General features: G+C 36.3%; 1 protein-coding gene across 2 annotated transcripts in view; it reads right to left on the reverse strand.

Moving 5' to 3' along the window:
- LOC150098870 (tetratricopeptide repeat protein 21B-like) overlaps window positions 1-27,233 on the reverse strand; it is a 388,504-nt gene that overhangs the window by 19,626 nt on the left and 341,645 nt on the right. For both annotated transcript variants that reach the window (XM_090404953.1, XM_090404951.1), the window contains one exon: window positions 14,935-15,055. In XM_090404953.1, the coding sequence (XP_090261079.1) occupies window positions 14,935-15,055 (121 nt within the window). The remainder of the gene's footprint in view (window positions 1-14,934; window positions 15,056-27,233) is intronic.

The raw sequence follows: 27,233 nt of genomic DNA on the forward strand, positions 1-27,233 counted from the left end.
GCCTGCTCTTTGTACTTCTCATGCAATTGGTTGTTATATATACTCATTTTGTGTTTCTTCCATAATACCTTCTTCTTCTTCCATATTGCATACCTTATCTCTTGATTCATCCATTTTACACCCACTCTGTTTACCCTCTTGACCCTCGAAATACACTCTGATATTGCCTCCACCAAATAGTTCTTGAGTATGGCCCAAGCAGCATTGATATCCTTTCCATCCAGTTCTTCTTTCCAATTTATTATCGCAAGCTGTTTCCTGAGCTTTTCGTAATTACCAGTCTTATAATTCCACATATATCCCTTTCTAACAGACGTCCTCGAATGACTGGTCATCCTGCACGTGATCACCTCATGGTCACTCTCATCAACTGGTGGAAGATTTGACACCTCATTTATAATAACATCATCTGATGAGATGATCAAATCCAATACTCTTGATCCTCGTGTACCCTCCGTTACGTACTGCCTAAGGTAATTATCTTTCAAAAACTCCAAAAATTCATTTTCTTTACCCCCAGATGCAGTCTCTTGCTTCCAATCTATATCACCATAATTAAAGTCGCCCATAATGATAACTCGTTACTTGCTAGCTAGGCCAATTTGCCTATACATTTCCTTCTCATTACCTTCCATATTACCAGGTCTATAGCAACACCCAACTAAATATTTCCTCCTGTTAACTTCTACCTCACACCATACGGCCTCAAAACCGTGACCACAATTTGCACCTTGCAATTCCACCTTAGATGGGCACAACTCATCTGCTACCATTAACAGTACTCCTCCTCCTTTTCTTCCCTGTCTATCTTCACGAAAAATATCATATCTGTTCATCTCTATTCTTCTTTTAAGTATTGGTAATCCTTGGAAACTTGTTTCTCAAATAAACCTGATCTGTACCTTCTTTATTCACTGTTTTAGAAAGATTTTTCACTGATCCCACCTTGGTGTGAAACAATAGTAAAAAAAAATTGTGGGCCAACAAGGTTTATTCATCATACATTTTTTTGACACTCCTAGGACTCAGTTTTGTATTAAAGGTCATCCTCAGACTATATAATACATCTGAGAGAGTGAGAGAGATCCTGCACGATGATTTATTAAATAGAATGAAGTGGGGCTATGGATAATGGTTATCAGTTGGCATATAGCAGACCTCACTTTTACAACCTAACTAGTTCCTGAAAAAAACTGTTGTTAAGTGACTGTTGTAAATCAATTCCTAATTTCCCATAGGCTCAGTGTCAAGCATTGGGATTAAAATCCTGGAAATGCAGTTTAAAATAAAACATAGTATAATATAAACTTTTTGTGTATTCTTTACAGTGGTGCTTGCTCATTGTACAATAGGAAAAATGAAACTCAGAGCAAGTTCCATCAAATTCATTCTGGATTTTTGAAGGCTAAAAATTTCATGTTTCTCTACTAATGTTATTGCTCTCTCCATTTCTTTAAAAATTTTGTATTCACAAATTTACTTATCCTCCTTCCAGACTGTACCATAAAGAATTTCAAACTAAATTGACAACAAATGAAGAGTGAGGCAAATTACAACAGTTGGGTTTAACTGCAGGCTTCCTCTCTGCAGTAATGTGATCCAGGCAGTGATGATGTTTTCAAAATGCAAATATATATGCAATATATTGTGATGTAAGAAAAAACCACAATCAGTGGATAAAAAATAAACCATGTTGATTCAGTTATTAGAAATCATTCATGCTAATTAAAATTCTTTATTAGTAACCCAATCACATCACCTTGCTTCTGTGGTTCAGCATCTCATACATGAATAACAAATTTTTATCAGTTGTAATAAAAAACAATCGGAGTAATAAAGTGAGGTTTACTGTATTATCATGTTGATGGCAATACAAAGCAAAAGAAACTGATGAGACCAGGGATATGAGAGCGATTGCAGACAGAGAGTTTAAATCTAGAGGGCATATTGTAAAAATGGATAAAAGATCCCTTGGATAATGAAGAATACACTGACTGAAAGAATAATCTTAGTGACGGCAGAATTGATCACTTAAGGTACAGGTTTAGTAAGCTGTCAGGATGCCAAAGTGGAATTGGATGGAGAGATTGAGGTGAATGAGTTGAAGGTCTATCACAAGAAGGTCTATTACAAAAATAGGACTGGAATGGAGTATCGGCACAGGTGCTGAAGGAATGTGCAAGGGAATCAGCAGTGTTCTGACATGATTGTTCAACTTGAGTCTCAATATGAACCACATTTGTTAATTAGTGGAAGGAAGCCAAGTAATTATTTTATGCAAGGTGGAACTAGGACAGTGGCAACCAATTATAGATCAGAATCTTTGAGGTGTCATTGCTGGAGAGGCTAGTTAGGATCTGCATCCAGTGGTGGGTAGATTGATCGACAGAGGAGAGCATGATTTAGCAATTTGCTGATGTTTTATAGTAGAATGACTGCAGATTTAAATAAAGTGGAATGTATGCTACAAGGAATTTGATAGGATTCTGCCTGAGAGGTTGCTACAAACTCAAAAGTATGGATATGCCAAACAGGCTTGTGATATGGATAGGAGAGTGCTAGCTGACAAGTATCTAAGTCTAGAGAAAGGTAACCAGTGAAGTACTGCACGGTTTTGTACTTTGACTATTCTTGTTTAACTTGCAGTACCTCACTGGTTACCTTTCTCTAGACTCATATTCTTGATTTTAACCCTTTATCCAAGTAAGCAAAAAAATGTTTTCCACATGAAGTATCTTCACAACTAAGCTACTTGTACATAGAGGATAACAACTTAACATCATTTACCTTAGAGTGTATCCCATAATGCAAAGCACACACACTCTTTTGGATGTGTATAAGGCTATGCATAATGGGAAGGGCCACTATCCAGACTGGTTTTGACCTTTATTGAGGTCTCATCAGTGGGAACCAGACTCAGAAGAGATACCAAGGTTGAAGATGCAGAAGTCATATATTTCTCATATACAAGTGGTCATAAAATACTCTGGATGAGAGATAGATGTTGAAAGTTTTTTTTATCCTGCCGTGGGCATGGATGTTTGTGATTGTCTTTGAAAATACTAGTGGTGGTGGAGGACAGTAGATGGTGTTGGTGTAGATAATGTGGTTCGCTGTAGTTAGAGGATTGAGTGGTGGAGACAGAGAGTTGTAGAGCAAGTGCCCTCCCTCGATGAGTCTTTGGACTCCCTGGAGGTGTAAAGTAATAATAATAATATATTTATATTATTATTATTATTTGTTATAGTGGAACCAAGTTAAAAAATTCAACATATAATTATTTATTGATGATGCAAAGTTAAGGAGAGGACATCTCAATTACAGAATCCTGGCAAGCTGATTTCAACAAATTGGTTCTATAGGTAAATGACAATTTAATGTTGCTAAGTGCAAGATTATGTATTGCAGATTAAGGACATTGTGGGCAGATCATTATGTTAATGGTAATTTTCTACAAGTAGTAAATGAAGCAAGAAACCTATTGTAATGGCAGACAGAGAGTTAAAGTTGTAGGGGAGCAGGGCATTGCTAAGGTAGTTAATTCATCACAATGTTGAAGAGAACACTATTTGTAGGAATAAAGAGGTTATTTTTTTACTGTATAAGGCTTTGGTAAAATTATGTCTTACCATGCTCAGATAATGGTCACATGGGTTCAAAGGAGATGAGAAAACTCTTGAAAAGCTACAGCAGCAAATAAACAAGATGATATTGTGCCTATGGAATTGTTCGTGTGAGGATTGATTGAATCTGGTCTTTAAAGATTCCATAAAACAGGAATATACAAGTTGGTTAGGGGATCTTAACATATAGACACAAGTGAGATATTACAGCTTGTGGAAGTCAAACTCAGCCTCATCTCCCTGGAAAGTGAATAAGGATTTGGTTAGGGGGCATGTGAAATCAAAGATCTTGTTTTGTGTGTGTGTGTGTGTGTGTGTGTGTGTGTGTGGGGGGGGAATGGGTTATGCATGTTATAAGCACATCTTTAGGTTTCTTTTTTTTTTTCTTTTTTTTTTCCCATGGAGATGCTTTTAAAGAGTGATACAACAGGTATTTAGGCACACAGTATGACCTGAAAGAGGACCCTCCCTTAGTGAGTCCAAGCTCCTTGGAGTCCTTGACTCCAAGGAGCTTGCATAATAACTAATTATTACGGAGGGAAATTCCTCTATAGTTCTTATATTCAGTTTTATTTCCCTCCCCCCCCTTTTTTTTTTAGAGATTGGTACTATGAGAGCTTTTTTTTTTCCATGCGACTCCAACCACAAAAGGTATTAGTACTGTGGATGGGATAGGTTTTTTTTTTTTAAATTAATTTGATATATTGGTATTTTTGTTTATTATCTGCATAGTCTGGAAATCCTGCTCTGGAGGGCAAACATGAACATTTTCAAGCCATAAGTGGGGCAGTGGTCTCATACCATGTGATGAAATTCATCTCCCTGACTAAAGATGATCACAAACATCCATGCCCACAGTGGGATTTGAACATGCAACTGGTTGGTTGGAAAGCAGATATGCCAACCACTCAGCCAAAGAGGCCAGCAAAATTTGCTCTCCTCCAGTCATCTAGAATTAGACTTGAATTATGCAATGTAGTTATTTGTATAAAATATGCTTCATATTTGAACATTTCTGGGTGAATGTTGTTATTATTATTATTATTATTATTATTATTATTATTATTATTATGGTAATATAAGTTTCTCCAGGTGTGGCTCATTGAGAGAGATCCTCTTTCTAGTCATAATAACTAAATACTTATCATATTTTTCTTTGAAGACATTCACTGAAGACACCCTCTCAACATCCACTAGTAGCCCATTTCACATATTCAATATACCACGAAAAGATTCTAGATCTCACATGCTTCCAAACCACTTGTTTAATCTTTCTCTTACACATTTTCTAGAGTTAACCATGGTTCCCTACTCCATTTAGCACAAGCTGGTGGGGGATTTAAGAATAATATGGATATCTGGAGTTAATTTATCTGTATATAGCACCAATCTGCTATAAGTTTTGCAACCTTTCATGTGAGGAGGCTGATTATATATATATATATATATATATATATATACAGGGTGTTCGGGATAAATTTGACAGTTTCGTAAGGAAAAAGAAAATCTTCTTTGTATCTATTAAATTTAATGAATTGACAAAAAAACATTACAGGCAGAGTTAATTACAATACTATCAACAAGATTTACTCAAAATAACCACCATTAGCATCGATCACAGCTTCAATTCTGCTTCGGAACCTCGAACAAGCTGATGCTACAGTCTCCCTGGGAAGGGCCGCAAAAACTGTTTTAATTTTATCCATTAACTGGGCTTTTGTATTACTGGAAGTGCGATTGGTGTCTTTTTCAACTGCCCCCCATACAAAATAATCCATGGGGTTAAGGTCTGGGGAGTTTGGAGGCCAAACATTTGGACTGGTGAAGTCGTAGAAATTTTCAGACAACCATTTTTGACTTTTCCCAGAAATGTGGCAAGGGGCCGAATCCTGCTGCCATACATACGGCCTACCATTGGCTACCCTTGTTATCCAGGGCTTGACTACAGTTAGCAACTCCACGAACAAAGCCCGAATTCCAATGCCAGGGTTCTTCAACACCTGTTCCTGCAGATTTGCGAGGAATTCTGCTGTACGAACGCAATCAGATCGTCTGCTAGGGATCTTTCTTCTTGCTACATCCTCGTAGCCACCATTGCAAGTCTCTAGTTCATGCCTGATTGTTTTTACTGTATTCAGGGAGCATTGGGCAGCAGTCGTAATATCATTATTTTGATGGCGGGCACGAATCATCATGATACAAGTTATTCTCTTCCATGATTCAGGTGGGTTCCAGCTATCCATCCTTTCTGACATCTTGTATATGAATGAAGAAGGGTCCAAACTTTTAAATGAAGAGAAGTGTGTGTTAATACATGTAACTTACGGAAAAATATAATTAATTATAAATATGTCAAATTTATCCCGAACACCCTGTATATATATTAAAGATACAAGCAATTTTATAAGCTAGGTTTTAATCCTTTTTCCCAAGTAATCAAACAGACAAGTATGTCAAGTTTGTACCTACACATAGTGCAAGACTGAGGCAACTCGTGGTAAAGATGGAGTAAGCTCTGATCACTTTCCTTAGTATTTTCCCCTAATGCAAAGCACATCCCCTTGCAGAGATGTATGATGCTATGCATTAAAGGCAGGGGCCACTACCCAGACCGATTTCGACCTTTATTGAGGTCTCATCAGTGGGAGCCATACCTAAAAATGCTAAGGTTGAAGTAATGCAGAGCTTATATGAATTTTACCTAAACAAGTTGCCACAAGGTGCTTTGACATCATTAAAATCTCAGGATGAGAGTTAGATGTAAAAAGTTTTTTACCTTGGGTATATAGTATATTAAATATACCAAGCAATTTTATAAGCTAGGTTTTAATGATAAGAATCCTAGGAAAAAGGATTAAAACCTAGCTTATAAAATGGCAACTTGTTTAGGTAAAATTCATATAGCTCTTCAACCTTAGCATTTTTAGGTCTGGCTCCCACTGATGAGACCTCAATAAAGGTCGAAATCGGTCTGGGTAGTGGTCCCTGCCTTTAATGCATAGCATCATACATCTCTGCAAGGGGATGTGCTTTGCATTAGGGGAAAATACTAAGGAAAGTGATTGGTGCTTACTCCATCTTTACCACGAATTGCCTCAGTATGGCACTACTTGTAAGAGTTGCCTCGGTGTGGCACTACTTGCAAGAGTTGCCTCAGTCTTGCACTATGTGCAGGTGCAAACTTGACATACTTGTCTGTTTGCTTACTTGGGAAAAAGGATTAAAACCTAGCTTATAAAATTGCTTAGTATCTTTAATATACTATATACCCATGGTAAAAAACTTTCTACATATATATATATATATATATATATATATGTGTGTGTGTGTGTGTGTGTGTGTGTGTGTGTGTGTGTGTGTGTGTGTGTTTGTGTATATATATATATATAATTACTTTGAAAAATGAATAAGTGAGGTGACCAGTGCAACTGTATAAATGGCTCATTAGAAACCTGAAATGTGAAAAGGCAGCTGGAGATGAAATCAAAGAGAAATTATTTCAACAAACTACTGGACTTATACAATCATCAAAAGAGATCTCACTCACTCAATCAGCAAACATATCTATCATACTGAAATTAAACTCATTCATATTATATTAGCATTTTCAGTGCTCTTCAATTATGCATTCTCTTCTTCGGTACACATTTACACTTTTAGAAATAGTCCATCTTCCCACCACTCTAAGAAAATCCTTTCCATTTTAAGTAGTAAAATATCTTAAAATATACTTAAAAGTCTCTATAATATAATATTACTTCTTTTTTTTGTTATCCACTAAACTCTGAAATTTTCATTTCCTCAACCTCTCTCCATAACTGATATTTGAAATTCCTAATAAAAGTGCCCGAGTCACTCATTTCTGAAGCTTTACTAGAATTTCCTCATCAGACAATGAGGAGCAAGCAACTGAATTTAGGCACAAGAGTTCATGAATGGGCTGATTCAGTGCTTTGTACGGTGGATGTATACTGATGTATGTGACAGAGTCTGATCAGAATTGAAGTAGATGAACAGAAAGTGCTCAGCATATTGAAATATCTCCATGTGAACATACTAGAATTTTATACTAGCCACAATGAATAACTTGAATAACTCAGAAGACTTAGCCAGAAGATAGAATCCCAGATGACTGGAGTGGATCTCTCATTATACAATTTATAAACAGGGAAACAAAACTGACTGTGAAAATTATAGAGTAATTTGTTCCTGTAGGAAATATTTATTCAAGCATTCTTGAGAAAACTGGTGAAGAACAAGCAGGATGTAGGTCATAAATCAAAACCAGATTTTTTTCATGTTATAACAAATAGTCAAGAAATCATGAGAATATAGTAAGGAACTCTATTTAAGCTTTGCTAATTTTTTTTTAGGGATGATTAAGATGCCAAGAAAACTTTCACTGTTCAAAACATTAAATCTGTATCATGTAAACAGAATCTTTTATATATATATATATATCTTCACTGTTATTTATAATTTATTTATGGGCCACATTATTAAGAAAAGTGATATTAACACGTTCATTGCCAATCACGCGATATCGCGCGTTGCGAGTCCTCACCAAACGGCCGATCACGCGTTATCGCGTGGACGTCGTTAACTAAATAAAAAAAAGTTGGCCACCACACGAAATTCCAATTTTCAGCTTGGCAATGAACGATATCACGCAATCACATGATGCAAGTTCTCACCAAACGGCCGATCACGCGTTATCGCATTGACATTGCTAGCTAAATAAAAAAATTAAAAAAATTTGGCCACCACACGAAATTCCAATTTTCAGCTTGGCAATGAAAGTGTTAAACTTGAATGCAAAAAAAAAAAAAAAAAAAAAGGCATTTAGTTTAGCAACTTCAACTCTATCTTTATAGGTGATGTTCTCTTAAATCGATCTCTTACAAGTCTTCAAGAGTCTTAAATTAACTTAAATAGCTGCTAAAATGAAAATCTCTTCCATATGTAGAAAGTAAGAGAAGGAGTGACTTCAATCAATGGTGATGATAGAAAGGTGACAGAAAAAAAACAAACAAACATTTGAGTTGCTGAGTGATCACTACAGCTGATCAGACAGGAGAACACAGATATCAGAGGAAAATTAGGGGGGTAAAGAGATGGCACTATTGGCAAAATCATATCAAAAATGAAGATATTAGAAAATAACTTGACTATTATTATTCAAAACATGTGTAAACATTGCTGATGGAAGATGAAAAAAATTGTCTAATCAATATGGATGCTACTTTTTCTAAGTGATATATATATATATATATATATATGTAGAAAGTATTTTTACCTTGGGTATAAATATATGTTAAAGATACCAAGCAATTTTAAACCTGGTTTTACTCCATTTCCCAAGTAAGCAAACAGACTAAAAGTCAAGTTTGCGCCTGCAATTGATGCAAGTCTAACTGATCCCACAGGTAGTGCAGGACCAGGGCAACTCGTGGCAAAGGTGGAACAAGCTCCGATCACTAATCTTAATATTTACCCTTAATGCCAAAACACATCTCCAAGAAGGGGATGTAAGATGTTTTGTATTAAAGGCAAGGGGCCACTACCCAGACCGGTTTCGACCTTTATTGAGGTCTCGTCAGTGGGAGCTAGGCTAGAAATACCAAGATTTAGCAATACAGAGCTTGTAAGTATTTCGCCAAAACAAGTTACCATAAGGTGTTTTAACCTTATTAAATAAAAATCTCTGGAGGAGATATAAATGTAGAAAGTATTTTTACCTTGGGTATAAATATATGTTAAAGATACCAAGCAATTTTAAACCTGGTTTTACTCCATTTCCCAAGTAAGCAAACAGACTAAAAGTCAAGTTTGCGCCTGCAATTGATGCAAGTCTAACTGATCCCACAGGTAGTGCAGGACCAGGGCAACTCGTGGCAAAGGTGGAACAAGCTCCGATCACTAATCTTAATATTTACCCTTAATGCCAAAACACATCTCCAAGAAGGGGATGTAAGATGTTTTGTATTAAAGGCAAGGGGCCACTACCCAGACCGGTTTCGACCTTTATTGAGGTCTCGTCAGTGGGAGCTAGGCTAGAAATACCAAGATTTAGCAATACAGAGCTTGTAAGTATTTCGCCAAAACAAGTTACCATAAGGTGTTTTAACCTTATTAAATAAAAATCTCTGGAGGAGATATAAATGTAGAAAGTATTTTTACCTTGGGTATAAATATATGTTAAAGATACCAAGCAATTTTAAACCTGGTTTTACTCCATTTCCCAAGTAAGCAAACAGACTAAAAGTCAAGTTTGCGCCTGCAATTGATGCAAGTCTAACTGATCCCACAGGTAGTGCAGGACCAGGGCAACTCGTGGCAAAGGTGGAACAAGCTCCGATCACTAATCTTAATATTTACCCTTAATGCCAAAACACATCTCCAAGAAGGGGATGTAAGATGTTTTGTATTAAAGGCAAGGGGTCACTACCCAGACCGGTTTCGACCTTTATTGAGGTCTCGTCAGTGGGAGCTAGGCTAGAAATACCAAGATTTAGCAATACAGAGCTTGTATTTCGCCAAAACAAGTTACCATAAGGTGTTTTTAACCTTATTAAATAAAAATCTCTGGAGGAGATATAAATGTAGAAAGTATTTTTACCTTGGGTATAAATATATGTTAAAGATACCAAGCAATTTTAAACCTGGTTTTACTCCATTTCCCAAGTAAGCAAACAGACTCCTCAATAAAGGTCGAAACCGGTCTGGGTAGTGGCCCCTTGCCTTTAATACAAAACATCTTACATCCCCTTCTTGGAGATGTGTTTTGGCATAAAGGGTAAATATTAAGATTAGTGATCGGAGCTTGTTCCACCTTTGCCACGAGTTGCCCTGGTCCTGCACTACCTGTGGGATCAGTTAGACTTGCATCAATTGCAGGCGCAAACTTGACTTTTAGTCTGTTTGCTTACTTGGGAAATGGAGTAAAACCAGGTTTAAAATTGCTTGGTATCTTTAACATATATTTATACCCAAGGTAAAAATACTTTCTACATTTATATCTCCTCCAGAGATTTTTATTTAATAAGGTTAAAACACCTTATGGTAACTTGTTTTGGCGAAATACTTACAAGCTCTGTATTGCTAAATCTTGGTATTTCTAGCCTAGCTCCCACTGACGAGACCTCAATAAAGGTCGAAACCGGTCTGGGTAGTGGCCCCTTGCCTTTAATACAAAACATCTTACATCCCCTTCTTGGAGATGTGTTTTGGCATTAAGGGTAAATATTAAGATTAGTGATCGGAGCTTGTTCCACCTTTGCCACGAGTTGCCCTGGTCCTGCACTACCTGTGGGATCAGTTAGACTTGCATCAATTGCAGGCGCAAACTTGACTTTTAGTCTGTTTGCTTACTTGGGAAATGGAGTAAAACCAGGTTTAAAATTGCTTGGTATCTTTAACATATATATATATATATATATATATATATAAAAGGAAATTAAACGACTTTATACCGAGAATGACAAATTTATTGTTAAGATACATTGAAATACATCTGGTTTCATTGAAATACAACTTCTTCAGGTATCATTGGCAAAGAGTAAAATAAAAATAACAGACACATGAAAAAATACATTAACAGATCTAGTATAAAACAAGTACATTTAAAAGGAATGTGTGCTAGAGTTCCAACTGAAGTTGATTACGCGCATGAGCTGGTATTAGTGCGCCAGTATTGGACAGTGGCAATGTGCGCATCAGAAATATTATACTAAGGCTGTTATTAATATGAGATGAATCAAGTGATGTTTCTTTAGATTCAATTATTCTTGTTTCCAGTTCATCATAGCACACATGGATATTACAAGTTTTTTGCCAATCAACGATGTGTTGGCGGCCATCATCTACGTTGACGGAGAAAGAACGTGGCTAGAGAGAGCGCTGGCTCTGGTTCTGTTGTAAGAAATGTCTTTTTGATGTTTCTCCATGTGTAAAAGGATGGATTTAGAAGTTTGGCCGTAATATGGCTTGCCACAATCACACAAAATTTTATAGACTCCTGGATACTGAATAGGAAGATGATTCATTTTAGGTCTACTTAGTATGGAGCGAAGTTTAGGGAACGTAGTGAAGCAAGTTCAAATGTTGAATTTCTGAAGCATTTTTGCCAGTTTCGGGGAGAGAGAGAGGATGTATGGTAACGAAATAAAACCTCTTGGTGGAGAAGAATCTTCAAGAGCAGTTGAGTGGTGGACAGAGAGAAATTTATAATCTTTTTAACAGAGAATCCATTGTTAATGAAAGACTTTTTAAGAAAATTGAGTTCATATTCAATTGATATTGAATATGAACTCAATTTTCTTAAAAAGTTTTTATTTTACTCTTTGCCAATGATACCTGAAGAAGTTGTATTTCAATGAAACTAGTTGTATCTTAACAATAAATTTGTCATTCTCGGTATAAAGTCATTTAATTTCCTTTTTATATATATATATATATATATATATATATATATATATATATATAAAAGAAAGACTTTTTAAGAAAATTGAGTTCATATTCAATATCAATTGAATCCAAGTGTAAGTAACCACTTGGTAGTAGTACAACACCAAGGCAACTCGTATCAAAGGTGGAGCAAGCTCCCTCACTATCATTGATATTTTCTCATATTATGAAATATTTTGAGATATTATATGAGATATTATATCTCATAATATGAGAAAATATCAATGATAGTGAGGGAGCTTGCTCCACCTTTGATATGAGTTGCCTTGGTGTTGTACTACCAAGTGGTTACTTACACTTGGATTTGCCGATAGTTTTTCGGTATGAAACTCATAGATCTTAGTCCTAGTTCTTAGAGTTTCGCTTACTGGCAGATAAACATCAAAGGATTTGTATCCCCTTCATTATTATTAAGGTTTCCAGAAAAATAGCCTTTTGGCTTTTATTCTATGTAATAATATACAGGCACACCTTTATGGCATTCGTATAGTGAAGGTATGTAAGTTCTTTTCACTTAAACCTTGTTATCTTCCAGGTCAACCTACTCACTGATGAGACCTCAAAAAAGGTTGAAACTGGTCTGGGTAGTGACCTCTCCTCATAATGTAATTACAGTATTACATCCCCCCTAGAGGCTGTGTTTTTACATTATGAGAAAATATCAAGGATAGTGAGGGAGCTTGCTCCACCTTTAATACAAGTTGCCTTGGTGTTGTACTACCAAGTGGTTACTTACACTTGGATTTGCCGATAGTTTTTCAGTATGAAACTCATAGATCTTAGTCCTAGTTCTTAGAGTTTCACTTACTGGCAGATAAACATCAAAGGATTTGTATCCCCTTCATTATATATATTTTTTTTGGCATCAAGTTTAATATCACTTTTCTTAATAACGTGATTCATAAATAACAGTGAAGGTAACATGTAACCTTGCTATATGTGTGTATATATATATATATATATATATATAAGATTCTGTTTACATGATACAGATTTAATGTTTTGAACAGTGTTTCCTTGGTGTCTTAATCATCCTTAAAAAATATGAGCAAAGCTTAAACAGAGTTCCTTAATATATTTTCATGATTTCATCTAAGTGGAGATTTTACAGTTGCTGATGTGATTAGAGCCTGATGTCAGAATTGAGGTAGATGAACAGAAAGTGCTCAGCATATTGAAAAATCTCTATGTGAATATAGCAGTGGGACCAGATTTCGTGTCGACCTGTATGCTACATGAATGTATAATGCAAGAGAATTGGGAGCTCCACTGATAAAATTGTTTAAGTCTAAACTCTGGCAAGGTTTCAAGGGAGTGGAAAGAGGATAACATAGTTCACATAAAGGTGATTCCAAGACACAAGTAGCAAATTACAGACCAATTAATATCTCCAGAGTGGTAATTAAAGTAATGGAAAAGTTCATTAAAGGTAAAATCTAGCAATGAATAGATAGAATACAGTACTCTATGGTGAATGTTAGAGTGTGGTTAGTGAGGATGTGCAGACTAAATTTTTTGCTTTGAGAGGAGAATGGATTGCAAGAATTTATTGTGAGTGTGCTGACAGTGAATGAGTTTAAGAAGTATGACAGGTATTGTGTATATAAAGGTTATTGTAGGTCATGATGAGTCTTCTGACTCCATAGAGATACCCATATAATAATAATAATAATATAAATTTGGATGAAAATCACTCATATTTCAAAGACTAAGAAACTAAAAAATGGGTATGAAAACAGAAAACACAAGGCACATTTTCAGAGTGAATCTATCAGATTCACTTTTCGGATTCAAGCTTTTAGTTTAGACACAATTTTTTTTGTGAATATTGCAAATTGAATATGGAAATAGATGGTGGAATAAAAGAATGTGATAAGTTAAATAATTTTATGTGGAATAAGAAAAAATCAGCCAAGAAGTCTAGGCTAGCAATATACACAACAATGCTCAAACTTCTTTTAACATATGAAATCTAAGAGGCAGGTTAGAAAACAAAACAGCTGATCAGACAGGAGAACACAGATACCAGAGCAAAATAAGTCAAGGGCAAAAATAACTTGACTATTACTATTCAACATGAATGCTACTTTTTCTAAGGGATATATATATATATATATATATATTTTTTTTTTTTTTTTTTTTTCCTGAGTGATATATATATATATATTATTATTATTTTTTTTTTCCTTCTTCTAAAGCAGAAACTCCCAATAATGACTGCATTTTTCTACTGGCTAAAATTTATCTGCTTAAACACTCATTCACTGTCCTCAAACTTTCCAGGCTTATAAAATTTTTTTACTAAATTTCTTGATTCAGTTACTTCCAATTTATGCCAAACTAGTTGCTGAATGGATGCATATACACTCTCTAACCAACTGCAGCCATGGATGTTTGTGAATATCTTCAGATGGTATATGAATTTCATTACCCAGCATGAAAACATTATCCTGCTTATCAGAGATTCAAAGTGGCTTGTAAAAGTTCCATGAAAAAGTTCCAAGTTTGTAAACCTATAATATATTATAAGTTTACAAACTTTCATGGCTGGGATTCACATTTAAAAAAAAAAGTTAGGAATGCTTATAAGACAAAGATCTTCTTAGAAGACCAAATAACAGATTACAAACAGACTAATACAGAAAAGACCTAAAGAACTATTGAGAGCAAACTAGTAATGAAATCGTGATTGTACAGGAATATCTTAATATCTGCCAGGGTATATATATATATTGGCTAATGATGATGATTCATGATAATTGACATCCTTGCATAAATTGGTGGAGGGAAGAAAGCTACATAGAGAAATTAAATTTGGTTACTCAATTTATTTGAAAATACTTACCAATAACAGGATTATTATTATTGGTTTGTTTCCAAGCTAGCTCATAATAATAAGCAGCCTCCTTATAGCTCTGTTCCTTTTCCATAATGTATCCCATATAGTCATAAGCCTTAGTACATGACTACAAAAAAACAATGTTATAAAAAATATATTGTAATAAAAAGATAGTCAAGTTTACAGCATTTGTAATATTGTTTTTATGAGAATATAATGTTATCTTATATATGTATACTAAAAATAAACCATTAAACAAAAATATTTCTTAAACAAATATAGAGGCAATTCAAGGATGGATCATCCAAAGATGAATTTTATAATCTATCTATGTCTTTTTCAAGTGAAACTACATTGACCATTTTTAGAATGGTGGGTGGAATGGAATGGAAGAAGAAGAAGATTTGAGATATTTTGCTTTCTAGAAAAAGCTTGGTTTTCTTGTGAGGATGTATAAAACTGACAAACACAATACTAGTTATGCAGTCTAGATTTCTGTAACTTTCTGGTCCCTAATCATCACACTTAGCTTATATCGCTAGGACAATGATAATCAATATTGTCTTTGATTTTAAAAACATTGATAATTGTATTAATTACCATTTTTTCATGATTTCTTATTTATTTATTTTATTTTTATTTTTTTTGAAATAAAAAATTGTATCATTAAACCTTATTACAGCACTGCTAGTGTGTGAAAATGGATGTAGCGAGTGACGCGGGTTGTTAAAAAAAAACAGATAAGTTAGTAGAAATGAAACAGATAAGTTAGTAGAAATGAAACAGATTAGTAGAAATGAAAGATATTATTATAAATTAAAGATACCAAGAAATTATATACTTGGTTTAATCCTTTATCCAAGTGTAAGCAAACAAGTTTGTGCCTGAACTATTTTCAGGACTGGAACCACTTGTATATAGAAGTTTATGACTTCACATCACTTGCCTTAATATCCCATAATGCAAAGCACATATCCTTACGGGTATGTATAATGCATTATGGGAAGGACCACTACCCAGACCGGTTTTGACCTTTACTGAGGTCAAAACTAGGCTTTTTACTAGGCTGTACAGCACCATCTCAATCCTCCATTTTATCCGGGCTCAGGACTGGCATTTATCTGACAAATTAGGCCTATTGCTGGGTCTTAAATATTCCTGACTGTAATCCGTATGTGTTCACGGGACCAGTTTGCCTGTTCTGGAGGATGAAAAAACCTGAGTTTCCTGGTGAAAAGATTCCCTACCTCTTTGTGAGATTGGCTAACTCACTTTTTGTTGAAAGAGACCAGATAAAGGTTCCTCATGTCACAGACGGGAATCGAACTGGGATCTTTCCGACCAATGGGCTTCGTCTATACTGACTAGGCTACAGCGGCTCGATTTGAGGTTAGACATAGTGCAGCAGAAATAGGTCTGAGGAAAGGTAGCGAGTGTGATAATGCAGAGTGGTGGAGAAGAGCAATGATGACGAATGAGATGATAGTGAGAATGTGCAGGAAAAGACGGGAGATATGGAGCCTTTGAGGATAGAAGGGAGCTGTGTGCAAGAGACAGATTGCATTTGAATGCAGAAGGGTGCAGGTGGAGACTGTTGTTTTCAGGGAAGTGAGTGTGTTGGGACAGGGAAACTAGAACTGCACAGGTGGAATGTTGCAGGAATGGTCTCATGTGGGGAATAGTGGTTTGAGAAATGAGGGAGGATGTACACTATATTACAGAGCTTATGAGGGGAGTAATAATGGCTATAAGAAGGCTAGCAAGACATTTGTTTTTCTGTATACAAATGCTAGGAGCAATAGGAATAAAGGGAACAAGTTTGTGGCATTAATTGACTCGGCCCTTTCAAAGGTTGTTGGTATCAGTGAAACTTAGTTGACTGAGGAGGATGTTCTAAGGGATAGAAATCAAAGGGTATAGCATATTTCAGCAGCTGCATAGGAAAGGTAAATGTGGTGGTGGAGTGTTACTCATAATATGGTTAGAATTGTGCACTCAGTGTGGATGCTTATAGTACAGTTGGATGTTTATAGAACAAGATATTTAATGAGATGTTGCTACAGACCAGGCAATATAGATGGTGATGAGCAAGAAATGTTTAAGCCAAGTAGTTTGGCAAGCACAAAGTGAGTGATCATTATGGGGAACTTCAGCTACAGTGATATAAATTCGGCAGAGAAGACAGTATGCAATAATAAGGGAACTGAATTTTTGGATTTTTTTTTTGAGGGATAACTCAACTGTCTTAGGCAGCATGTAGTGGATTAAACATGAGGATCGAGAGTTCTGGGTTTGGTCATAGCATCAGAGGATCTGATTGCGACTGAGATGGCATACTTGGTGAGAGTGACTAAGTAGTCCTAACTTAGAGGATGAATAGGCACAGGGAGGTATCAAAATAGAAGGAAATTATGTGGAAGTATAAGGCAGGTGACTATCATAGACTTAGATCCGGGCTTGCAGTAGCGCAATGGATGAAAGAATTTATAGGAAGAGGTGGTTGTTAGTGAATGGGAGATATTAAGAAAAAATTGTTGACAGCAATGACAAATCAGGCCTATTGTATACCTTGAATGAAGAAGATAAAGCAATTTGGAGTCAAATGGATGACAAAAGGAATAAAATGGGAATTGTAGAAGAAAAAGAGATTACAGAAAGCATATAAAGAGAGAGGCGGAGAAGAGTTGCATGAGAAATATAAGCTCAAGCTAGGAAAGTGATTAGTATTGTAAGGAGAGAAAATCAGAATATGAAAGGAGACTGGCACTGCAATCCAATGAGAATCACAAGGAGTTTTTCGCTATGTAGCAAGTAGGAGGAAAAATGATAGTGGATAGATTATCTTGCAGGATGGAGTTGAGAGTAGGGTGACCAAAGCAGATGACAAAATTGAACTATTTAATGATAATTTTATTAGAGTGTTTATTACAGGCTTTATTCCTAGAAGGATAATAAGTGGTGAAGTGTTAGAAGTGAATAAAGGTTATGTATTCCAAATACTGAGTGCATTAAATGTCAGTAAAGCAGGGAAACTATTGGAATTTCACCGCATGTTTTAAGGGAATGTGTTATGGAACTGACTGCACCATTAAATTGGCTGTTTAATGAAAATCTTGCAATGGGGCAGGTTCCTAGAGAGTGTAAAGAGGGTAAGATAGTACCTTTGTATAAGGGTGATTGTAGAATAAAGGTATCAAACTATAGGCCTGTTTGTATTTCTTCTATAGTTGTTAAGATTTTGGAGAAATTGGTAAGAACTCATATACAGAATTGGGGAGATGAGGATAAAATTATTTATGCAAACCAGCACAGATTTGTTAAAGGGTACTCTTGTTTTAGCATTCTGGTTACCTTTAACAATAGAGTAACAAGAGCAGTGGATGAAGGTAAGGTATGCACTGTCATATTTTTGGATTTTTCCAAGGCATTTGACAGGGCACCACATGACAAGTTGATTTTTAAGTTGCATCATATGGGTTTGGATATCAGGTTAGTGGATTGGATTGGTGATTGGCTCTCTGATAGATATCAGACAGTTTTATATGGGGGAGCAGTATCAGGAATTTATATTAATTAATTTACAGTATCAGAAGTAGGAAGGTTACAAGTGGACTTCCACAGGGTTCAGTCCTGGGACCACTACTGTTCAATCTTTATGTCAATAATATTGTCACAGGACTACAGGGAGATGTTCAGTTGTTTGCAGATGATGTGAAGCTCGGGAGGGTTATTAGTAATAGTGCTGATGTTTTGGCTCTTCAAGAGGATTTCAATAAGCTGAAAAGGTGGGAAAATGAATGGGAATTTCAGTTTAATGCAACTAAATGTAAGGTTTTAAAATTTTGGATCCACAGATGGGATGCTTTGTACTCGCTTGGTGGAGTTATATTCGAAGAATTTATGGAAGCAAGGGATCATGGGATAATTGTGAATTGTGGAGAGGGTGCAGAAATGCATTAATAAAAATGATGTTAGGACTGTACATGCTGATTATGAGGATAGAAGGCAAAGGGGGGGGGGATACGATTGAGACATTTATGCTGTTGAAGGGTTATTATCGTATTAACACTGAGGAGAATTTTCATATGGTAGAATGAGGGAAAGGAAAAAGGACAAGAAGCCATCCCTGGAGAGTGCAAAAAGAGGTGGTGAGTAAAAGGGTAAGAAGTAAGTTTTTGCATGAAGAGTGGTAGGAGCATGGAATGCATTATCTGAGTAAGTGGTGAATGTACAGACTGCAGATGATTTTAAAGAGTAGTTTGATAGACTTTGTGTTCACTAACCTGTCCTGCTAAGGAAATAAGGTTAATACATGTTCACAATAAGTTCTGAAGCTAAGCTATTATAATATTTTCTTTTCAGATGAGTAACCTCCTGGATTTTAATGTTACAGGTCAAAAATAATATATTTCACAAAACATACCAGTAATTTTTAAACCTTAAAAGATATCAAAATTGAAAGGAATTTTTAATTTCTGCAATGAATTTTTCTTTTCTTTTCTTTTCTTTTCCCTGATGATTTTTCATGCTCCTAATGCCAATCAGAATCCCTTTTTTCCAGATGCTGAAGTATCTGCTTAAGTAGCAGCTTGAAATTTCATTGATCTAAGAATATCAAACAATCACTACCACTTTATAACTTTTTTTTAAATCATTTCCTTACAAGCAGCTCTTCCAGTTATACAGCTATTGTCAGTATTCTATATGAAAAGAAATCCATTAATTTTTGATGTAAGTCAAAATGACCCTTGTAATTTTCATACCCCCCCCATAGCTTAAGGTGGTTGCATACAGATTAAGCATAATTCTTAAACTTTTGTAGAATCCAGTGTTTTGATAGAATATGCTAAGCCACACACACACACACACACATATATTCTCCAAGTGTATGGCTTAGCAAAGAATCCATTACCAGATATTTCACATTTTGGTTTCATATTACTTTAACAACCATAAAAAGTCAAGCAAAAAAGTAAGATTATGTGCAAAAAAAAAAAAAAGGCACCCTCTAAAATCTTCCACATCATATTCATAAACATATATGGTGTTGGTTCAAACTATGATTCATTTCTATCTGAATTCTGCGAACCTTAACTTTTCCTAAGAAACTCAAATTTCAACTTCTTCAGTCACTGCTCCTGTAAATATACTTTGCATAGTATTTATCCTCTACATAGTTTACATTGCAACCCAGTGCTGATTTCTTTTCAAGCAACACTCACATTGCATTCTCATCAGTGTGGTGTTTTGCAGTATAAGAATGTCAAATAATGTTCATGATTTCTATGATTCATATCCTTGGTTTGCTATTAGATTAGTCACACATAACTGAAACAGTTCTTATAGGTATATATATATATATATATAGACATTTATTTTTCATTCCACTTTAAAGCACCTCTGTAGTGCAATTGCAAGAATAATGGTACGTTGTGCCTATTGACTGGAAAAGGCCTAAGTTCATTACTCATTATTATGAGATGAATCCTTATATGGGCTTTTTCAATTTGAAGGTGAGTTAGCCGATCTCATATGGAGGCAGCAGGGTTTTTCCCTCCCAGAAACTAGGGTTTTCAATCCTATGTACAGGCAAATCAACCATGAATACACACAATTTACAGACAAAAAAATACTGTTGTTGTTGATGGTGGTGATGGGGGGGGGGGAGGTAAATGGCACTGATGGTCCCAGTCTTGTTGTGTGCATTTGGAGAATTAAGTAATAGAGGAGATATAGTAAGATGTTTATAGCTGAGTAGAGTGAAGTGCCCTCTTACGATAAGTCCTTGGACTCCTTGGAGGTACCATGTAATAATAATAATAAAATTCTTGTCCCTTATGTAAGCCTTGATTCTTCAAAAAGCACCCAACTCTTCTTTTGAGCATGCCAAGGCTGTTCAAAAAGAAAAAAAAAAGTAAGTATGCTGTGATTGGCTTTCATTGAAATCTCCATCTTCTGTTTATTGTTTGTTTACACTAAAGCTTGAAACAGTTACAAGCAAATTATCAACACATTCGAAACTGATTTTTAACGAGGGAAAGGCAGGAAACTCGCATCATGTCCAAATGGCTTTCTTGTCCTTTGCCAAATCTACTGACCCACAGTAGATTTTTTCACGATTTTTCCACAGGAAAAATCAGTTTCTGCTTTCATACTCTTCCTGAAATTTTTGCATTAACCTTCAAAACGGCTAGGACGTCCAACTAAATCTGGATATGTTTCAGCCCACCTGTTTAAAGAACCTGGATAAGAAGTGCAATTTGACTGTCATGTCCATTAGAAAGTGTGATAAACCCTCATGCTGAAGAGAACGGTTAATCGGATTACCTCGCGTTCCTAGCTGCCTCTCAGTTGCCTATAACAAGAAACGCACTTCCTTGTTCCATGCTGGTCAACTGAATTTTAGTTATATAGGATAGACTAAAAATAGAGAAATTATTTATATTTTTGTTTTCTCTTTTTATTGTACAATACAATTTTAATGTCTGGACAAAATAAAGACCTTGTATAATTTGTTCACTTAAAAATATCTACGTGAACAAAGCCTTATCTTGGAGAACCAATTTAATTTTTTATTTTTTGCGCTAATTTTTTTAATCGCTTACTAGACAAAAGATTTTTCTTTGTTCTCGAAGAAATTAATTCACGATAATTATTTGAAATATTCTTTTAAAAAAAGAAAAGAAAACCGGCTGCCGACGTTCCAGTTTATATTATTTTTATTTTTGTACAAAACCTTCGAAATTGAATAATACTTCACAGATTTCCTTTAGGACATGCTTGAGCAACTTTGCTTTATAGAGAATAACATGAAATTCTTTAATCATATTACTAAATTTTTTCTTCATGTTGTATAGTAATCTACTGTTCTTTGTACTTTCTCTTTCTTGGTTTCCTTGTATAATTGGTCATTACAAAATGAAATTAACAGTTATGATTTAAATTTATATTTTCTGCATAATTCAGATATTTTATTCTCCAATTTTTAAAGCAAGCGATAGATTTGCTTATTTTTATCATTCAAAATATGTATATCAAAATTTCATTTCCTTTCACAATAGAATTGAACTTTATTTCGCCTCTGATAGTTTAACCCCCCCCCCCCGTGGCATTACTATCACACACCCGAAAACTGTTATAAAACATAGGTACAGTTTTTATTTAATTTGTTATTTTTCTCTAGTAATTGTTCCACATAACTTTAATTTTTTGATACTGAAACTATGTGGTGATTATTATAAATTAACAAATTATAAATCAGACAATATACATATTATTTATGTATATTGATACCAGATAGGTGTGAGAGCGTCGCTGAATGTGTAAATGAAGGTAGAAACACAGAAAGAATGGATGATTTGATCGATAATGAAAATGGTGAGATAAATGCGAGTAGCGAAATTGCCCGTTTGAATGGTGCGATACACAGAGCTAAAAGACAACTGGAGCGTATGAAAAAATGTGTGTTGAACGTAAACCGGCGGAAGTCTGTGACGGCAAATAACAGAATATTCGTAAACGTCAATAAAATGAAGGAGCGAGTGCTGTATGGGGATTCGCTATTAAGAGTCGTAATAATTGAGAGTTTAACGAAGTCGTTCCAGCCGGGTGCGAACATAAAGGATGTCAGCGAATCTATTCGACTGCAAAAACAGAGGGTGAAAGAGATGATAATCGTGGCAGGAACAAATGATTTGAAAGAGGACAAAATGGAAATGATAGAGGATGTGAGGGAGTTGTTTGAGGTAGCAAAAGAGAAGAGTGAGAGAGTTAGGATGGTGAGTATCTTACCGCGGTATGACAGCGAAGTGTTTAGAAGGAGGGCCATAATTGCCAATGACTTTATGCGTGGGTTATGCATGGAGAGTGGTGTGGAATTTGTGGATGTGTGGAATGAGTTCGATGGGCGAAAGGACTTATATAAGATGGATGGGTTACATTTGAATGGAGTTGGTGTACGGAGACTTGAAAGAGTGTTGATGAATGATGTGGAAGTGGATGTACAGACTCAGGGAAACTAGATTTATTAAGAGGGGGGGAGGAGTAGACATTCAGACTTTAGGGGGTCAGTTAAGTGTATGAATGAGTATATTATGCCTGAGCGAGTACAACGGACAACAAATCAGAATGGGATAGTCAGTATAAGGCATCAAAGTAGGGATGGGACAAATGGGCTTCTGCGATTCATGTACACTAATGCTAGGAGTATTAGGAACAAGAAGGAAGAGTTTTTGGCCATGGTTGGCACTTCCAGGCCACAGGTTGTCGGTATTAGTGAAACATGGCTGACAGAAGATGATAAAGCTAGTGGGATTGAATGCGACGGGTATAGCGTGTTCAGGAGTGACAGGGTGAATAAAAAGGGGGGAGGAGTGTTATTGATGATAGCTGATGAGCTGCAGCCAAGGAGTATAGAAGTTGAACTGCAGGATGGGGAAAAAAGCACATTTGAGGCTGTTTGGTGTGAGATAGAATCTAGCAGAACAAAATATACAATTGGGTGCTACTATAGACCAGGTGATGGAGTGGATGGTGGGGATAGTATGCATAAGCAAATAGAAGAAATGAGTGGAAGGAGGGTAATTATTATGGGTGATTTCAATTATGGTAACATTGACTGGAAAGAGGAGAGGGCACATGGGAGGAAGGAATTGGATTTTATGCGGTTATTAAGGGACAACTATCTACGGCAACATGTATTGGAAAATACCAGGGAGCAGAGAGTGCTGGACCTAGTAATTGCAAATGAGAATGTGGCTGTAACGAACATGACCATGTTGCCACCAACTGGTGAGAGTGACCATAAGGTCATGACTTGGGAGGTGGCTAAAGGAGTCGAATTTACAATTAAGACAGGGTACATGTGGAATTACCGGGCTGGTAAGTATGACAAGCTTAGGTGTGTGCTTGGCTCAATACCATGGCATGTAAAACTGCAAGGGCTGGATGTTGATAGCGCATGGGAGGTGGTTAAGAACTGTTTGCAGGAGGCAATGGTTGACTGTATACCAAGAGTCCGAATAATAAATCAAGTAGGGGTTAAATGGATGAATAACACTATTAAGCTTGAGCTACAAAAAAAGAAACAATTGTGGAGGGAATTTAAGGAGAAGAGTGACCATCAGGCGCAGGAACAGTATAAAGCTCAGGCCAGGATGGTAACAAGGGTGGTAAGAAAAGCAAAAGCAGATTACGAAAGGAAATTGGCCACGCAGGCTAAAGAGAATCCCAAACAGTTTTTTCAATATGTTGCAAGTAAAAAGAAAAATGCTCATGGTAGAATGATCTTAAAAAATGCTGAGGGTAGGGAGGTAACCGAATCAGTCGATATTGAGGAATTACTGAGCGAGCACTTTGCAAGAGTATATCATCCAGGTGGTGACTTTGCAGGAATGGAAGAACCAACAGCTTATACTGGAATTGTGATGAATGAAGTAGAGGTAACTAGTCTATTACAGAACCTCAATGTCAATACATCTGTGGGATTGGATGGTATACCAGCTCGTGTCGTGCGTGAAGCGGCCAAAGAATTGTCAGTGCCCTTGACCATTTTGTTTAATTTGAGCCTCAGGACTCGGTCAGTCCCAAGGGGGTGGAAAGAGGGGAAAATAGTTCCACTGCACAAAGGTGGTTCCAAGGCTGCTGTTGAAAATTACCAGCCAATCAGCATAACAGGAATCACTATCAAGGTCTTAGAGAAAATAGTCAAGAGGAAAATACAAGATTGGATAGAAGAAAATGGGATACTGTATGGGGGACAGCATGGTTTTGTGAAGGGTAGGTCATGCCTCAGTAACTTGCTCATGTATTATAACACAGTGACGGCTGAACTGGATAAGGGTAATGGGTTTACAGTGATTCTACTGGACTTTGCTAAGGCCTTTGACAGGATACCACATGGAATTCTAATCAGTAAATTGCAGCATATGGGAATGGACATAGGGTTGGTGAGATGGATAGGAAGGTGGTTGACAGAGAGATATCAGAGAGTGGTTTACTCAGGAGTAGAGTCCACAAGACGGCCTGTGACTAGTGGTGTGCCACAAGGATCTGTTCTTGGACCACTGCTGTTTAATTTGTTCATAAATGATATAGGAAAGGATCTGAGAGGAACAGTTCATTTGTTTGCAGATGATGCGAAGTTGGGTAGGGCAATAGTGAATGCAGATGACGTCAAAATTTTGCAGGATGATTTGGATAGATTGGAGGTCTGGGCTAAGGAGAATGGATGTCAATTTAATGTGGCAAAATGTAAGGTTATGCATTTTGGGGTGAAAAGATTGGCGGCAGTTTACTGCATTGGTGGAACCGTGCTCCAGGAAATTGATGAGGCACGAGATTTCGGAGTGTTGGTGGATAAGGAATTGAAATTTAGGGGACACATTGCAAAAGTGGCCAAATCAGCTCATCAAATCACTTGGTTGCTGAAGAATACGTTGACAAGCAGAGACAAGCAGGTTATTGTTCCTCTGTATCAAGCCTTGATAAGACCCCATCTCGACTACTGTGCTCAGATTTGGTCACCTAGGTTTCTTCTTGATGGGGAGGAGGTGGAGAGGATCCAGAGGCGAGTGACCTAGATGATAGCAGGTCTGTGGAATGAACCGTATGAGAACAGGTTGAGGATTTGTGGGTTGCAAAAATTGGTTGATAGGCAGAGGAGGGGAGATATGATTGAGACATTCAAATTACTGAAGGGTTTCTATAAAATTAATTCAGAAGATATTTTTGAGAACAGGGCTGGTTGTGGGAGGACTAGGGGACATCCATGGAAACTGGGCAAAAGTGTGGTTAGTAAAGGTGTTAGAGCTGGGTTCTTTACTTTTAGAGTAGTGAATGAGTGGAATGCGCTCCCTGAGTCTGTGGTGGATGCTGTGACAGTGAATGAGTTTAAGGCGAGGTATGATAGATATTGTATGAATGTCGAATAGTTGTGATGAATATGATTTGGGGCCTTCCTCGATGAGTCTAATGACTCCCTGGAGTTGCCCGTAATAATAGTAATAGTAATAGTAATATTGTCTGATATTGAGAGACCCTTTACTGGGGAAAGGTTACTGCATTACAATGAATAATTACTATATGTGTCCTCGCTGATTTGCTTTTACAGCATTGTACAGATAGTTATGGTACTGTAAATGCAAAAAGGCGAGATATGCCTCCAGATCTGGCTTCAGGAAAGCTATCGAAGGGGGGAAATCCGAGCTTATCAGCGAGGGAAAGTGTTTGCACTACGTTGAAAAGACAAAAAAGATGTTTTTCTGCTGTCTTCCCTGCACAATACATCAACGTAATCAGTGGAGAAGCATGGTTTGAAGAAAGAAAAACCCATTGCTGTGTATGCATACAACGACACTATGGGTGGAGTCGACAGGTGCGATCAGCAGCTATCATTCTACTCTGTAATGAGGAAACAGCATAAAAAATATTACAAAAAAGTGTCTGGACATGTATTAGATTTTGTTATTTGGAACAGTTTCCTCCTGCACAAGAAAAAATGTTATGGTAGACAAACATATCTAGAATACAGAATAGAAATTGCGAAAGCATTGCTGCATGCACATGCGCCTTCTTCAGCAAGCAGAAAAACAGGAAATCCTGCCAGACATCTGAGGTTGAATGCTGCTAACTCCAACCATTTTTCCGAAAATCTACCACCAATGGATAATAAAAAAAAAACCTGCACACAAATGTTATGTATGTAATAAAAAAATATCAGAAAGGAAACAAAAATCTGGTACCCTGAGTGTAAAACTGCTTTGTGTGTTTACCCTTGCTTCAAGGTGTTCCACACTGTTCAAGAATTTTAAATTCTGAACAGTATGAAATAAAAAAATGTTTGTTTTCAAGGCCATCAAAGCAGTCCTTTTCAGGATTACAAATATTGATAGAGGGATACCTGAATGAACTGTTTCCTTTTCATCTTGAAGGCGAATTTTTAAGTTCTTTTTATGACACAGAATGATATTTTCGAAGGAATAAAATATAAGAGGAAATGGAATAACAGGTAAAGTATTTCACCAAAACAATAAAAAATAATGAAATAAAATCTACCCTATATACATATAAAATGATAAGCCTTTTTATGTCATGTTTTTTGAAACATTTTGAAACTCAGGGGATATCCTGAGTGTCGAGTTTTCAAAATTCGAGTCATCAGAATTCAGGGGCGGAACCCCCTTTTGAGTTATCACAACTGAAGGAGAACTGGTCTACCAGACCGGAACACGGGGGGGGCATAGCCCCTCCTAGTTAATAAATGAAATATATAAATAATAACGGGAACATTTTCACCTTGCCAACAC

Source organism: Typopeltis vanoorti, chromosome 15 (assembly GCF_054136105.1).
Source record: "Typopeltis vanoorti isolate ZY-2024b chromosome 15, IOZ_Tvanoo_1.0, whole genome shotgun sequence".
Taxonomy (NCBI): Eukaryota; Metazoa; Arthropoda; class Arachnida; order Uropygi; family Thelyphonidae; genus Typopeltis; species Typopeltis vanoorti.